At 36.6% G+C, this 11,903-nt stretch overlaps 3 protein-coding genes, 1 non-coding gene and 2 pseudogenes across 4 annotated transcripts; 3 read left to right on the top strand and 3 right to left on the bottom strand.

Moving 5' to 3' along the window:
- Positions 1-170: 170 nt before the first annotated feature.
- Positions 171-1,996, top strand: LOC120161764 (annotated as a pseudogene).
- Positions 1,997-2,505: 509 nt separating this feature from the next.
- Positions 2,506-3,125, top strand: LOC120161763 (probable histone H2B.1). The gene has a single exon (XM_039171972.1). The coding sequence runs from the start codon at positions 2,582-2,584 to the stop codon at positions 3,023-3,025; it is 444 nt and encodes a 147-aa protein (XP_039027903.1). The 5' UTR covers positions 2,506-2,581; the 3' UTR covers positions 3,026-3,125.
- Positions 3,126-4,241: 1,116 nt separating this feature from the next.
- On the bottom strand, positions 4,242-4,315 carry TRNAV-AAC. The gene has a single exon. It is a non-coding gene; the product is annotated as a tRNA-Val (tRNA).
- A 230-nt stretch (positions 4,316-4,545) lies between these two features.
- Positions 4,546-6,795, top strand: LOC120161762 (THO complex subunit 4A-like). Its single transcript, XM_039171971.1, has 5 exons — positions 4,546-4,755; positions 4,853-4,999; positions 5,278-5,346; positions 5,439-5,620; positions 6,206-6,795. The coding sequence occupies exons 1-5, from the start codon at positions 4,594-4,596 to the stop codon at positions 6,354-6,356; spliced, it is 711 nt and encodes a 236-aa protein (XP_039027902.1). The 5' UTR covers positions 4,546-4,593; the 3' UTR covers positions 6,357-6,795.
- Positions 6,796-8,549: 1,754 nt separating this feature from the next.
- Positions 8,550-10,380, bottom strand: LOC120162421 (annotated as a pseudogene).
- A 437-nt stretch (positions 10,381-10,817) lies between these two features.
- Positions 10,818-11,274, bottom strand: LOC120161766 (histone H4). The gene has a single exon (XM_039171974.1). It carries the CDS (start codon positions 11,204-11,206, stop codon positions 10,895-10,897), a length of 312 nt encoding a protein of 103 aa, XP_039027905.1. The 5' UTR covers positions 11,207-11,274; the 3' UTR covers positions 10,818-10,894.
- Between the last annotated feature and the right edge of the window lie 629 nt (positions 11,275-11,903).

The raw sequence follows: 11,903 nt of genomic DNA, 5'->3' as shown, positions 1-11,903 counted from the left end.
ATCGAAGATTCAATAAAATAATATATTATAATTAAAATATCATTTTATAATTTTTCATTATCATGAGATTTAATAAAATAATATTTTACAATTAGAATAATTTGTGTATTTTATTCTTCTTATTTTCACTCCACAGAAAAAAAAAGGGAAAAGAAAGGAGAGAGTACAAATAGATAAGGGTAGAAGTCCTATATTTTTCATCTTACTGTCTCTTCGAGACTGCCTTTCAGATTCTCTCCGTAAGTTCGGTCCAAAAAGCCATGGTGAGTTTTTCATATTCCTTAATTTTTTTTTTTCTGTTTTGTTATTTTTCATTTTAGTTCAACTAGTCTTTCTCTGATCTGTTCTTCATTGAGACATTGACTTACTGTTGATTTTTCTTTTTCAAAAATGTACATCTGATTTATCATTTACTTTGAACATAGATCTTTAACTTAGTTTGAATTTAAGCTATATGATTACTGGATTTCATTTTCAGAATTTTTAATCGAGGAGATGATTTAATGATAGAATAACTGTTCATTGTTTGATCTCTTGCTAGCGGCTTGATGTTTTGTTGTTGTTTTGGATGTTTAAAGCCGTATCGAAATTGAGAACATTTTTGTAGGTAAAACAGATGCTTCTGTTAACAACTTAACATCCATGGATATCTGACGTTTTGATTCCTTTGGAAATATGTTTTTCGAATACAAATATTCGTAACCATTATAATGTTTAATAGAACACTTGTGTATGTGTATTGGCTTGTTAATCCTGACATCTGCATTTATTTTCTGTTTCAAATTGGAATTTCTTGATCATTCTTCCGATGTCCATTTGTGGATAGATTATGTTTTCGAGTTTAGATTGTTGATTTACTCATTTCTTGTTTAATGCTGAAGGTTTTTTTTTTTGTCCCACAAGTGCATATGCCTCACCTCAGAATTTTTTTGTCCTACTACCTTTGTTTTTGTTATTATTATTGTAGCTGTTTTGCTTGAATTTGTCTCAAGTAAGGTGGTTGACTTTACCTCTCATTGTGGCCCCTGTTATTTAATACTCTAGGTTTGGGATATTGCTCTTAGGGCTGTTAAATGTATCTGAAATTCAAAGCCCTGGAAAGTAAGCGTGGATTGGATGGCCTAGATTGTTAGATTTGTGGGTTTGTTGAGGAAGTTGGGCTATCATTTTCAGGGGTGATTGTTGTTGTTGGAGAGAATTCATGAACATGAGATTTTTCTAGTGTTCATGATTTTGTCTTGGGAATGCTTGACAAAGGAAGAAAAAAGAAGTCGGAAAAGCTGATGGATTAATTAGTTTGAAGGGGTCGTTGTTGTATGTAAGCTTATGCATGTTATGAACACTTCTGTTACAGGCAAAACACAACTTTTGGAATGGCTGTGCACGATGACTGCAAGCCGAAGTTTCTAGAGTTAAAGGCTAAAAGAACTTACCGTTTCTAGAGTTAAAAGCAGGTGGTTGTAGAGAATCTTGGTGAGCCAACTCAAAGTTATGATGATTTCACTGCAAGCCTCCCAGCTGATGAGTGTTGATATGCCGTATATGATTTCGACTTTGTGACTGCTGAGAATTGCCAGAAAAGCAGGATTTTCTTCATTGCATGGTATTATCATGGTCAAAACTATTAGTGGTTTTTAACTTTCCCGTGCCTTGGACATTTTAGTCATTGCTGTTTATGTATGTTTCAAGGTCTCCGGACACCTCGAGGGTGAGAAGCTAGATGATTTACGCAAGCGCAAAGGACAGGTTCAAGAGAGAGTTGGATGGTATTCAAGTAGAGCCGCGGGCAACTGATCCCACCGAGATGGGACTTGATGTTATAGGAAGCCGTGCAAACTAAATTGGAGTATCCAGGAGGCATGGATATTCAAACTCTTTCTGCTTTTGCCTTAAGTGAAATGTTTACAGGTTGCGGAACACAGTAATATCGACCTGAATGAACAATGATATCAGTCTGTTGATTCAAGTTTTATTTTGAAGTCTTTCTTATAATTCGTAATGCCAAGTGGTTATTCAGCAGAGTGTCTTATGGTTTGATTCATTAGAACAAAATTACGTCTTTTTAGAACGAAAGAATTATCGTCTAATTTTTCAGCTCTCAACCGGATGCTGCTATCAAAAACCTTTTTTCATTTTTATTAAATATGATACCAATGAGTTCAAACATTTCGCTTATAAATATAATTAAATTTTCAAATCAATTTCCATATGTAGTTTGTTTAAATTTATATTTTTAGGGAAAAATATTTTTCACTTCGACTGGCGGCCGAAACGTCTCTGTTTTTTTCCTTAGCTCATCAATCCAAAACCCATAACAGCCACCAATAAAAACCGTCACGTCTCCAAACATTATTTCCCGCGTACACTTTTACTTATATTTCCAGGCCGTCAATCCCATTTCTTAATCAAATGGTCAGAAATATCCTCGTCATCGATCCTCGTCTCTGCGTATTCTCCAATGATACTATCCCTTTATCCTCTATAAATACTAAATCCCAACTTTGCTTTTCCGTCATTCGTCACTCAACCACCGCGATTAAATTCCTCAACTCACGCTTTACTTAACAATCTTGCTTCCTCAATGGCCCCAAAAGCAGAGAAGAAGCCGGCGGAGAAGAAGCCAGCGGAGGAGAAAAAGACCACCGTCGCCGAGAAAGCTCCAGCGGAGAAGAAGCCAAAGGCCGGCAAGAAGCTTCCCAAGGAAAGCGGTGCTACCGGAGACAAGAAAAAGAAGAAAGCCAAGAAGAGTGTGGAGACTTACAAGATCTACATCTTCAAGGTCCTCAAACAAGTCCACCCTGATATCGGGATCTCTAGTAAAGCCATGGGGATCATGAACAGTTTCATCAACGACATCTTCGAGAAGCTTGCTCAAGAGGCTTCGAGGCTCGCGAGGTACAACAAGAAGCCCACTATCACCTCCAGGGAAATCCAGACCGCCGTTAGGCTTGTTTTGCCCGGAGAACTTGCGAAGCACGCCGTCTCTGAGGGTACCAAGGCGGTGACTAAGTTTACTAGCTCTTGAGATTAGGGTTTCTTTATCTCGAGGATTTGGGATTTTGTATGTTGAATTTCCTTTTGATGAATGTAAGTACTTGTTACTAATGGATTTAAAATTTGAGCTATGAAATGAAATGTCTCTTTGTCCTATAAGCTTACTTGACCAGTGGCTAATCTTCAGTAAATATATTTCTCTGTTATATACATGTAATGAATGTTTCTTAAGCTTAACAAATGCTGATAGTGAAATGCATTGCTCAACCCCCTATTAGCAATTTCAATTTGTTATGCTTTTGTTAATCTTGGAGCTTGTCTATTTTTCTGCTTTCTGTAATTAAGGCTGAAAGTAATGGGCACTTGCTGCGTTTGGGATCCATCTTGCGAGTTCTTTTGTGAGGTTTCAATGTTATGGTGTTTTTTGTCAGGTCATTGCCATAGGGATCCTTTGAGATTGTCACTTTTGTTTACTTTTTCTTTTGGATGGTGGACTTGTGAATTTCACTTTGCTTATCTAATGTAGTTTTATTGAGGATATATATTTGTACTGTTATCATTTTCAATCTTTGGAGGTGTCAATTGTGGATAAAATCGTGTCTCGAACAATATTTGTGGGTTCTGACATAGACGGAGATATTTTATATCAAAGTGGACTTGGTGGTGGTTGAAATGAGAGTGCATGTTAGACATGAATTGCAGATTGATATGTTATATAAATGCGACCACCATTGTCTTTGTGCAGACATGAGAAGAAATATGTGACCAGTAGACCAAAGCGGATAAATACTACTCCCCAAAGGTGAAAAGCGTGCTCATATGGGTGAAGAGGTCCAGTGTGGATTTTGTCTGTGCCTACGGTTCTTGCTGGTTATGATTGTATGGTTCAATCTGAGTTGATAATACTTTTACCTTTCTCCAACAAGTTCATGTGAATCCTGAACAAATACCCAAGTTTCATTGAGACCAGTTAATGTTTTCTTGTGCTACTGGATCATATTTTGTTTCGTTTTCTGGATCTTTCTCAACACTTCATTAGCATAATATAACTTCTTTGAAATAGGAAGACCTAGCCTATTTCATGGGATTCAAAATATGTAGTATCATATGCCTGATGTTTTGCAACGTATTCAGAGCAGAAATTTGTAGTTTCTACTACCCCTGCTGGCAAGAATTCCAACATCAAAAGAAGAAAAAAAGAGCATTAGTATCCAGAAAACGTGAAAATCAAAGAGGGATCGCAGAAATGGCGTCGCACGGACTCGAACCGGAGACCTTCAGTGTGTTAGACTGACGTGATAACCAACTACACTACAACACCGCTTATGCCCGATGTTTACAATAGCATTATCTAACCGTATAAAAATACTATTTAATTTTAACCTACCCCGTAAAACTTAACGTATCTGCGGTAGTTATTGACAGTAAAGTCTGGAGATTTATAATTTGTGTATCTAGTACAAATCTATACTTTGGCGGAACCCTATCTTGACTACGATCTCTCTATTTCCCCCCTCTGTCTAGTTTCCTTTCTACAGCTCTCTCTCTCTCTCTTTTTAAAAAAAACCCTTTTGTTCTAACTACAGAAGATTCAAAAAGATGTCGAGTGCTTTAGAAATGTCGCTGGATGATCTCATCAAGCGCAACCGTAAGTCTGGATCCGGGAACTCCCGTGGCCGGGGTCGTGGAACCGGACCTGGACCCTCCCGCCGCTTTCCTAACCGAGGAGCAAACCGCTCTGCACCGTATACCCCAGCTAAGGTAAAAACAGCTAGGGTTTTAGATCTGATTATATATATATATATATTTGCTTTTTTCTTGTCGTTTTGATTCGATCTCGTTTTCAATTATTACTCAGGCTCCGGACACGACGTGGCAACACGATATGTTTTCAGATAATGGAGCGGCGTTCCAAGGGCAAGTGGGTCGAACTTCTGCAATAGAAACAGGAACGAAGCTCTACATCTCTAATTTAGATTATGGTATTTCAAACGACGACATCAAGGTATTTTTTTAAAAATGTATATATTAGAATCTTATTTAGTTTTTCGTATATGATTTATGTTCCGTTTCCCTTCTTTTAACAGTCATTTTGATTTGACTTTTTAGTTCCACATAAACTTGAGCTTTGCTGATATACAAATCGGTTAACTAATCGTTATACTTGAGATATTGAGGTTGAGAAAAGTCCTGCAATTCTTTTTTGAATTTGAATTTTTTCCATTAAGATCAGTGCTGTGTTGTTAGTGTTCATTTTTCTAATGCTTTCTTTTTCATGTACAGGAGTTATTTTCTGAAGTTGGTGGCCTGAAACGATTTTCGGTCCACTATGATAGGAGTGGGAGATCGAAGGTATCTGATCAAGTTTGGCATAAATTAGTTCTCCCAGTAAATATCTTTGTATCCTGCAGAAGTTTAGAAAGAAAAAAAACTCTTCTTCTTAGGGAACAGCAGAAGTTGTATTCGCACGGAAAGCAGATGCTTTGGCTGCAGTAAAGAGGTACAACAACGTTCAACTTGATGGGAAGCCAATGAAAATTGAGATTGTTGGAACAAACATTTCTACCCCTCCTGCACCTTCAGTGACTAATGGAGTCTTCCGAATTTCTAATGGAGCCCCTAAAGGGTATGCTTCATTATTTATTTGCACTATTCTTTGCGTTATTCAAGAGATGAGATTCTATTATTAGTTCTACTGTTGCATTTGAGATGATAAAGAGTGCTTAAAAGTTTTATAGATATACAGTATGTTTTGTGTTGCTTGAATTTTCTAATGTGCATTAAGGTCATTCGATGCTAATTTTAAGATCAGTTCTTGGCATAGATTTCTCCTTAATTATCAATTATTTGAAATTTAAGTTTTATAGATTTCTCCTTAATCAAAAACTTTGATTATTGGCACAGTTAAGAAGAATCTGTTTTACTTTTGATACTCATGGAGTGTTAAATCTACTGCGTCTATGCAGTGTTACAGTTTTTTGAAATGTAGACATATTTCACATTACCGCATGCACTGGGTGGTTTTTTTGTGTAATCTGTTTTTCTACTCAAATCAATAGTTTTCCTGTATAACAATCTGGTATCAATCCATTTATGTTAGTGACTTAGTGATCATATGTGGAATGTTTGTTCCATATCTTTCCCTTCTCTTATTTAATCAATAGATTTAGTTATAGATTTTACTTACTAGTCTAATATTGTTATTTTGCAGTGGCCAAGGCAGGGGTGGAGGATTTGGTAGGCAACGTGGTGGTGCTGGAAGAGGCCGTGGTCGGGGAAAGGGCCGTGGAGAAAAGGTTTCTGCAGAAGATCTTGACGCTGATCTAGAGAAGTATCATTCTGAATCGATGCAGACAAATTGAAGCATTTCTAATGTTATATTGGTTGGTTTTAAGTCTTTCTACTGTAGACTTTATATGCTTGATCGCAACTATTTGTGTATCTCTACCAAAATCACTCTTTAACGGAACTAGTCATGGAGAGAACTATTAGTGTCTTGATTTGTGGAGTTTGGGCTTTTACTGTTGCTTGTTTCTTGACTCGAGTATAAAGTATTTGGGTTTGAGGAAAGCTAGCATTTCATAATCTTCAATTATGATTTTGGTTCCATTGCAACCGACTAACCCCAGAAGCCGAGAAAGACTGCAGGAAGTTTTTCTCTGTGTTTTCATTATGCAAAGGAAGCTTTGACTGCATGCTATGGTAGTAATCTTGCCGTCGGCTAGATCTGCATTGCCTGCTGATTGCTCCTGCTTTGTGATGCAAAGAGACTGCAATCAAGGTAGATATCTTTTTGTTCTTTCTATCATGGTTTCCTGTTTTACCTGTTGGGAATTTTTTCCTTCCTCTTGTTGGTGATGCGCTTGTTTTTCGTTTTAGGCTTTTAGGTGGTTAAGTTACCTCACTATTATATCATTACGAAGGGAATATTCTTTACCTCCATTATCTGTCATGGCTGCTGATATGGCATATTGTAGTCGATCATTGTAGACTATCTGTGCTTCATTTCAACCAGTTGAATTCATGATGGAGAATAACCGTCTCAGCTTATGCCTGCTTTCCTTTTTTTGGGGTAAGCTGGAATCTGCAGCTTTGCTCTTATGCTATTTGCATTGTTCACTGCAATATGCTGCCAAATCCCACCAGTTTGAAGAAAAGCTCTGGCTATCAGGTCTGGTTTGAGACTTTGGTTGAGGAAATCAAATAGGTTTAAAAATTAGTGCTATAATCCCATGTGCCACGACACTATTGCTCGGAGCAAATGGCTTTAATTCAACAGGAAGCATAACTACTTATTATCATTCAAGTTTAAGAAAGTGAATACTAGAGGTTAAGGGGACTACACAATGTAATGGTTTTCAGTTTGCTATGGTAATGGTACTTCTCATGGTTGCCATCTCCATACAAATATTAGTCATTTTATTTATACATGGATCAGGAAATCTGTCTAATGCCAAACTGCACTGCATCTCAGCACATCCATGTGGTAATATCTCGATGAAAGCTTTTTTGGGTGATATGTGAGATTTGGATGTTTTATGCAAAGGGTCATGAGTGAGCCGGGTTACAAAATACACAAACTTTATATGGGTATATCATTAATACTTTAGGTTAAACTAGATTTTTGGTTCCTCTGGCTTTGATTCAGCTGCAATGTTTGATTAATTATGTTAATTTTAAGCTAGATGTTGGGATGTTAAAGCTAAAGCTAAGTGGTTCTCATTTTTATGCATTTCGTTTTGTTTTGTTTTTTTTTTTTAATTTCAAACTGATCAATTGAATTCAATTTATTTTCATTTGATTAACATATGTTGAAATCTGTTCTTCTTCTTAATTGGGTCTCTGCTGGAATAATTTAAAGATGTATTGTTTCAGAAATCTGTTGAAAGTAGTTCAAAATTTCTAAATCGGGAATTTGAGCTTTTATTTACCCCTTTTTTTGTATGTACGAGGCGGTTTTAATTAGGCCTTGTTAGCGCATGGTTTTATTTACCAAGTGAGCCAATTTTCGCATGGTTTAATGTTATTTTACTCCGCTGGAATTTACATTTAATTTCTTACTTTGATTGGATTCTATTAGAAGTAAATTTGAAAGGATAATATTATAAGTTATTGTCGTTGACATTTAAGTGGTGATGTAAGTTACTTTTTACTGCTATTTGATAGAAGAAACCGATAGCAAAACCCTGGCTTAAACTCGAAATCTAATGTTTTCTTGAAAGGTTAATACAAACTAATTTCCCTACAAATTTACAGCCTAAGTGCGTCAAGATAATTTGAAACAAATAAACGTTGAGTGCACGTCATAGGTGTTACATAAGTGAAGCCCGTAGTGCATCGACATAGCGTTGCAGGAGTGGGGGTGATGTTGGTAATATTTGTATTGTAGATACAAAGGAGATGATGGTTGCTCTTACCAACCCATGAGCAATCTTCTAACTAACCCTACAATCTCATTTCTAGCTACCCTACTTGATAATTTGAATCCAAAAGCAACCTGTAGACTTATAGAACTCACTATTAGAAGATTTCACCCCTATACCCATGTCTTTATATTGCTCATTTTATCGAGGGGAATGAGGGATGTAGAACATGTCATTTTTGCAATATATGAACTCGGTAGTCATCAGGTGTAGGAATTATGCAGCATAATTAAACAGCCAACTTACAGTACCCTACAATCTGTCAGTTGGACTCGGGTATGTGTCCAAGACAGGTATTTTCGATTTTCTAAAGAACTTTCAAAAGTAGGAATGCAGAATACCTTGATATTGTAGTCTTTCAATGTTCTCAACACTTCATAGAAAAGACCTTTGTGATCAACACAGAGTATTTGAAGCAGTGTATGAGCCAGGCTCAGTGAATTGTCGACTACCACATTTGCTTTCTTCAATCTTGCCATACTTGGGCTAAGAGCTTGACAACGAGTCTCTTTATCCAATAGCTCAAAATGGAATAACTCTTCCACTATAGCAGGAGAAAGAGACGAGATACCATGATGACATTCATACTGAGGACCAGCCAACTTGAGTTCACAACCGATACATGCATGATTCGCCCAACACAGCATTTAATTGGTTATATGTATCATCTTGTCCTTTTGTGTGTAGAAGCTCCCTGACAACGTTGCAACATGGCTAAGGACTTGATTATAATTCATACAGTTACACAATTTCTTTTTTTCCGTGCACTTACAGTTACAGCTCAATCATGTATCTCTTCATATAATTACACAAGTTCTAAACCTACTCAATCTATAAATAACAGCTCAACCGTATTATTTCTCACTTAAAATGTTATTGGAAAATCATATTTCCGTTCCCATGTCTGGTTAGATGGCGATTAAGAATATTGTAAACACTTACGTAAAGAAAATAAAGAATCGGAGCAACATAGTTGAAGAGAGCAAAGGACAGAGGAAAAGAAAAATGAGCTAATGCAAAGAATCAAAGGCATAAAGCTTTGTAAAAGAAGGTGATAGAAGGCAAAAAAAACCACAAACTACATCCCATTTCACTGTCACTAGAAGCGGGCTACTTGATAAGTGGTGCTAAATTAAATGCCTTGGGGCAACATTCGAGAGCTAAACCCAAGATTCGTCGACCTATCTATTAACCAGAAACAAAGAAGTAAAGTTTCCCATAAATACAAATAATTAGCAAATTCCTAAGCAAACAAAAAACCGCCATTACATACCCAAAGATTGCTATAAACAAAGCAAGGCATGCATATCAGAATATAATCTCACATGTTATCTGTTATAAAGAAGAGATCAAGTACTCTGCCATCCGGGGTTGTTGTAACTTTCACCTTTTGAATTGAGAGCTCAAGCTTAGAAAGGCACGTCACATAAAACATGAGCACGTGAATTACCATTTAACACTCCTTACCGATCAAGGCGAAAGAACTTCAGCAAGTAAACCGGAGGAGTGACGGAATTTGACGGCTGACCATTGAAGTAAAATGTCACTGAACAACAAGGACAGAGGATTGAAGACGGTTATTCAAACTCAAAAGGCGAGCTCGAATGATGAACAACCCAAAACACCATATATCACCAAATTCCATCCGTCGAAACATTTAACATTAAAAACATCTCATCTAGAAAAAAAGATTCCGTGTTTTATATTATGCCAAAATCAACGAACTCATAATTTACAACGAAAGTATAATTTTCCAATAATTTCAGTGAAAATGGAAGAGATACGAAGGGTAAACGAAGAATTGACCCGCTTTGGTGATGAAAATACCGAAATCAAGAATTATACGGCAAATATCGCAACAGAGACCGTGCTTATCTGGACAATTGACATTGATTACATGAGGATCTCCAGCCTTCTTTCCTTTCTGGATCAAAACGACGGCGTCGTCGGTCAGAACTCTCATATCGGCCAATAAAGGGAATAAAAAAAGGACCGGTACACGTCAGCAAAAATTACGATGCGTGGAGGTATGCTGGTTGTTCAAATTGTAACGTGTTGAGCCGAAGGCTCAGGTTAGTACTGGTATACTCGCTGCTGCTGTCGCTTTCAGATGACAAAGTTAATATCATGGACAGGCATGGCAATTGGCAAAGTTGACCAATTTTCAAGCTGCAAAGTGATTCTAGTATTTAGACTCTAATAGAATTGTTTTTTGAGATTGCTGGTGTATTTTTTTAAATATGCAACTTGATAATAATCTCTGAAGATATTTATCGTACGTACTAATTCCAAACATAGCCAAAACTTTAATGGAAATCAATCATGCAAAAATTATAATAGAAATCAATCACAGGATAAACAATTCTCGGAAACGGTATATCCAGAAATTAGAGCAAGCGGTGAAATTTTTCTTAGCGGAATCCATTGATGATACGAAGGATTACAGATTAAAGATAACATGAACAAAGAACTGTAATCTAACCACCAAAGCCATAGAGGGTTCGGCCCTGTCTTTTCAAAGCATAAACGACATCCATGGCGGTAACGGTCTTCCTTCTTGCGTGCTCAGTGTAAGTCACAGCATCGCGAATCACGTTTTCCAAGAAAATCTTCAACACTCCCCTGGTTTCTTCATAGATCAAACCGCTGATCCTCTTAACTCCTCCTCGACGAGCCAAACGACGAATCGCTGGCTTAGTGATTCCCTGGATATTATCCCTTAAGACCTTCCTATGCCTCTTGGCTCCTCCCTTTCCCAGCCCCTTTCCTCCCTTTCCCCTTCCTGACATTTTCCACGAGTTATCTTTCTTTCTTTCTTTTTACTTTCTCGGGAAAACTTTTGTGATGAAGAATTAGAAGAGATATTGTTTGTGAAGACGGTTGGAATTGTGGGATTAGTTATAGAGGGAAGGGTTTTGAATAGTTTGGCGGGGGATAATGTAAGTCGTGCGATTATTTTTTTTTATCGACGGCTAGAAGCGCTGATCCGCGTGAAAACTATGAGTTTATATATACCGTTGATGTTGTGCTAATCGTCGCTTTTTCTGTAGTGCAATTTTAAAGCGCGGATTGTATTTTTTTAATATTTCTAGAATTTCAATTTTGGCGGGTTCGATTCCTATTTCAATTTTGGGGATTCGCTTGAGAAAATAAGGTTGAGAAGCTCAATTTGTTTAAAAAATATTGAATTTTATATTACGTTAATAATATATATCTGTGTATTAATAAAGTAAATTTAGTAATTAAAAGGAATATTATTTTGTTTAATTGATTGTACTTTTATAGTTACGTTTACAGAATGTATAAACATCATCAATAAACTAAGATATTTTTTTAACATTTATTAATATTAATGATAATTTAATATTTTTTAAAATATTTTAATATATATATATATTAGTACCAAGCACCAAATTGTTTGCAGCGGTTACCACTTTACATACAGGAGTTACAAGTGGTTTTCACATCAAGGCAGCGATGGTGATT

Source organism: Hibiscus syriacus, unplaced genomic scaffold, assembly GCF_006381635.1.
Source record: "Hibiscus syriacus cultivar Baekdansim isolate YM2019G1 unplaced genomic scaffold, ASM638163v2 tig00111402_pilon, whole genome shotgun sequence".
NCBI lineage: Eukaryota > Viridiplantae > Streptophyta > Magnoliopsida > Malvales > Malvaceae > Hibiscus > Hibiscus syriacus.
The sequence above is the reverse complement of the archived record's forward strand: the minus strand, read 5'-3'. Positions and strand labels throughout refer to the sequence as shown.

Excerpts from the sequence above, each read along its gene's own strand:
- LOC120161763 (XM_039171972.1), top strand. The coding sequence starts at position 2,582 with ATGGCCCCAAAAGCAGAGAAGAAGCCGGCGGAGAAGAAGCCAGCGGAG.
- LOC120161762 (XM_039171971.1), top strand. The coding sequence starts at position 4,594 with ATGTCGAGTGCTTTAGAAATGTCGCTGGATGATCTCATCAAGCGCAAC. Across the intron at positions 5,347-5,438 it reads ATAGGAGTGGGAGATCGAAG|GGAACAGCAGAAGTTGTATT; the intron begins GTATCTGATCAA and ends TCTTCTTCTTAG. Across the intron at positions 5,621-6,205 it reads TCTAATGGAGCCCCTAAAGG|TGGCCAAGGCAGGGGTGGAG; the intron begins GTATGCTTCATT and ends GTTATTTTGCAG.
- LOC120161766 (XM_039171974.1), bottom strand. The coding sequence starts at position 11,206 with ATGTCAGGAAGGGGAAAGGGAGGAAAGGGGCTGGGAAAGGGAGGAGCC.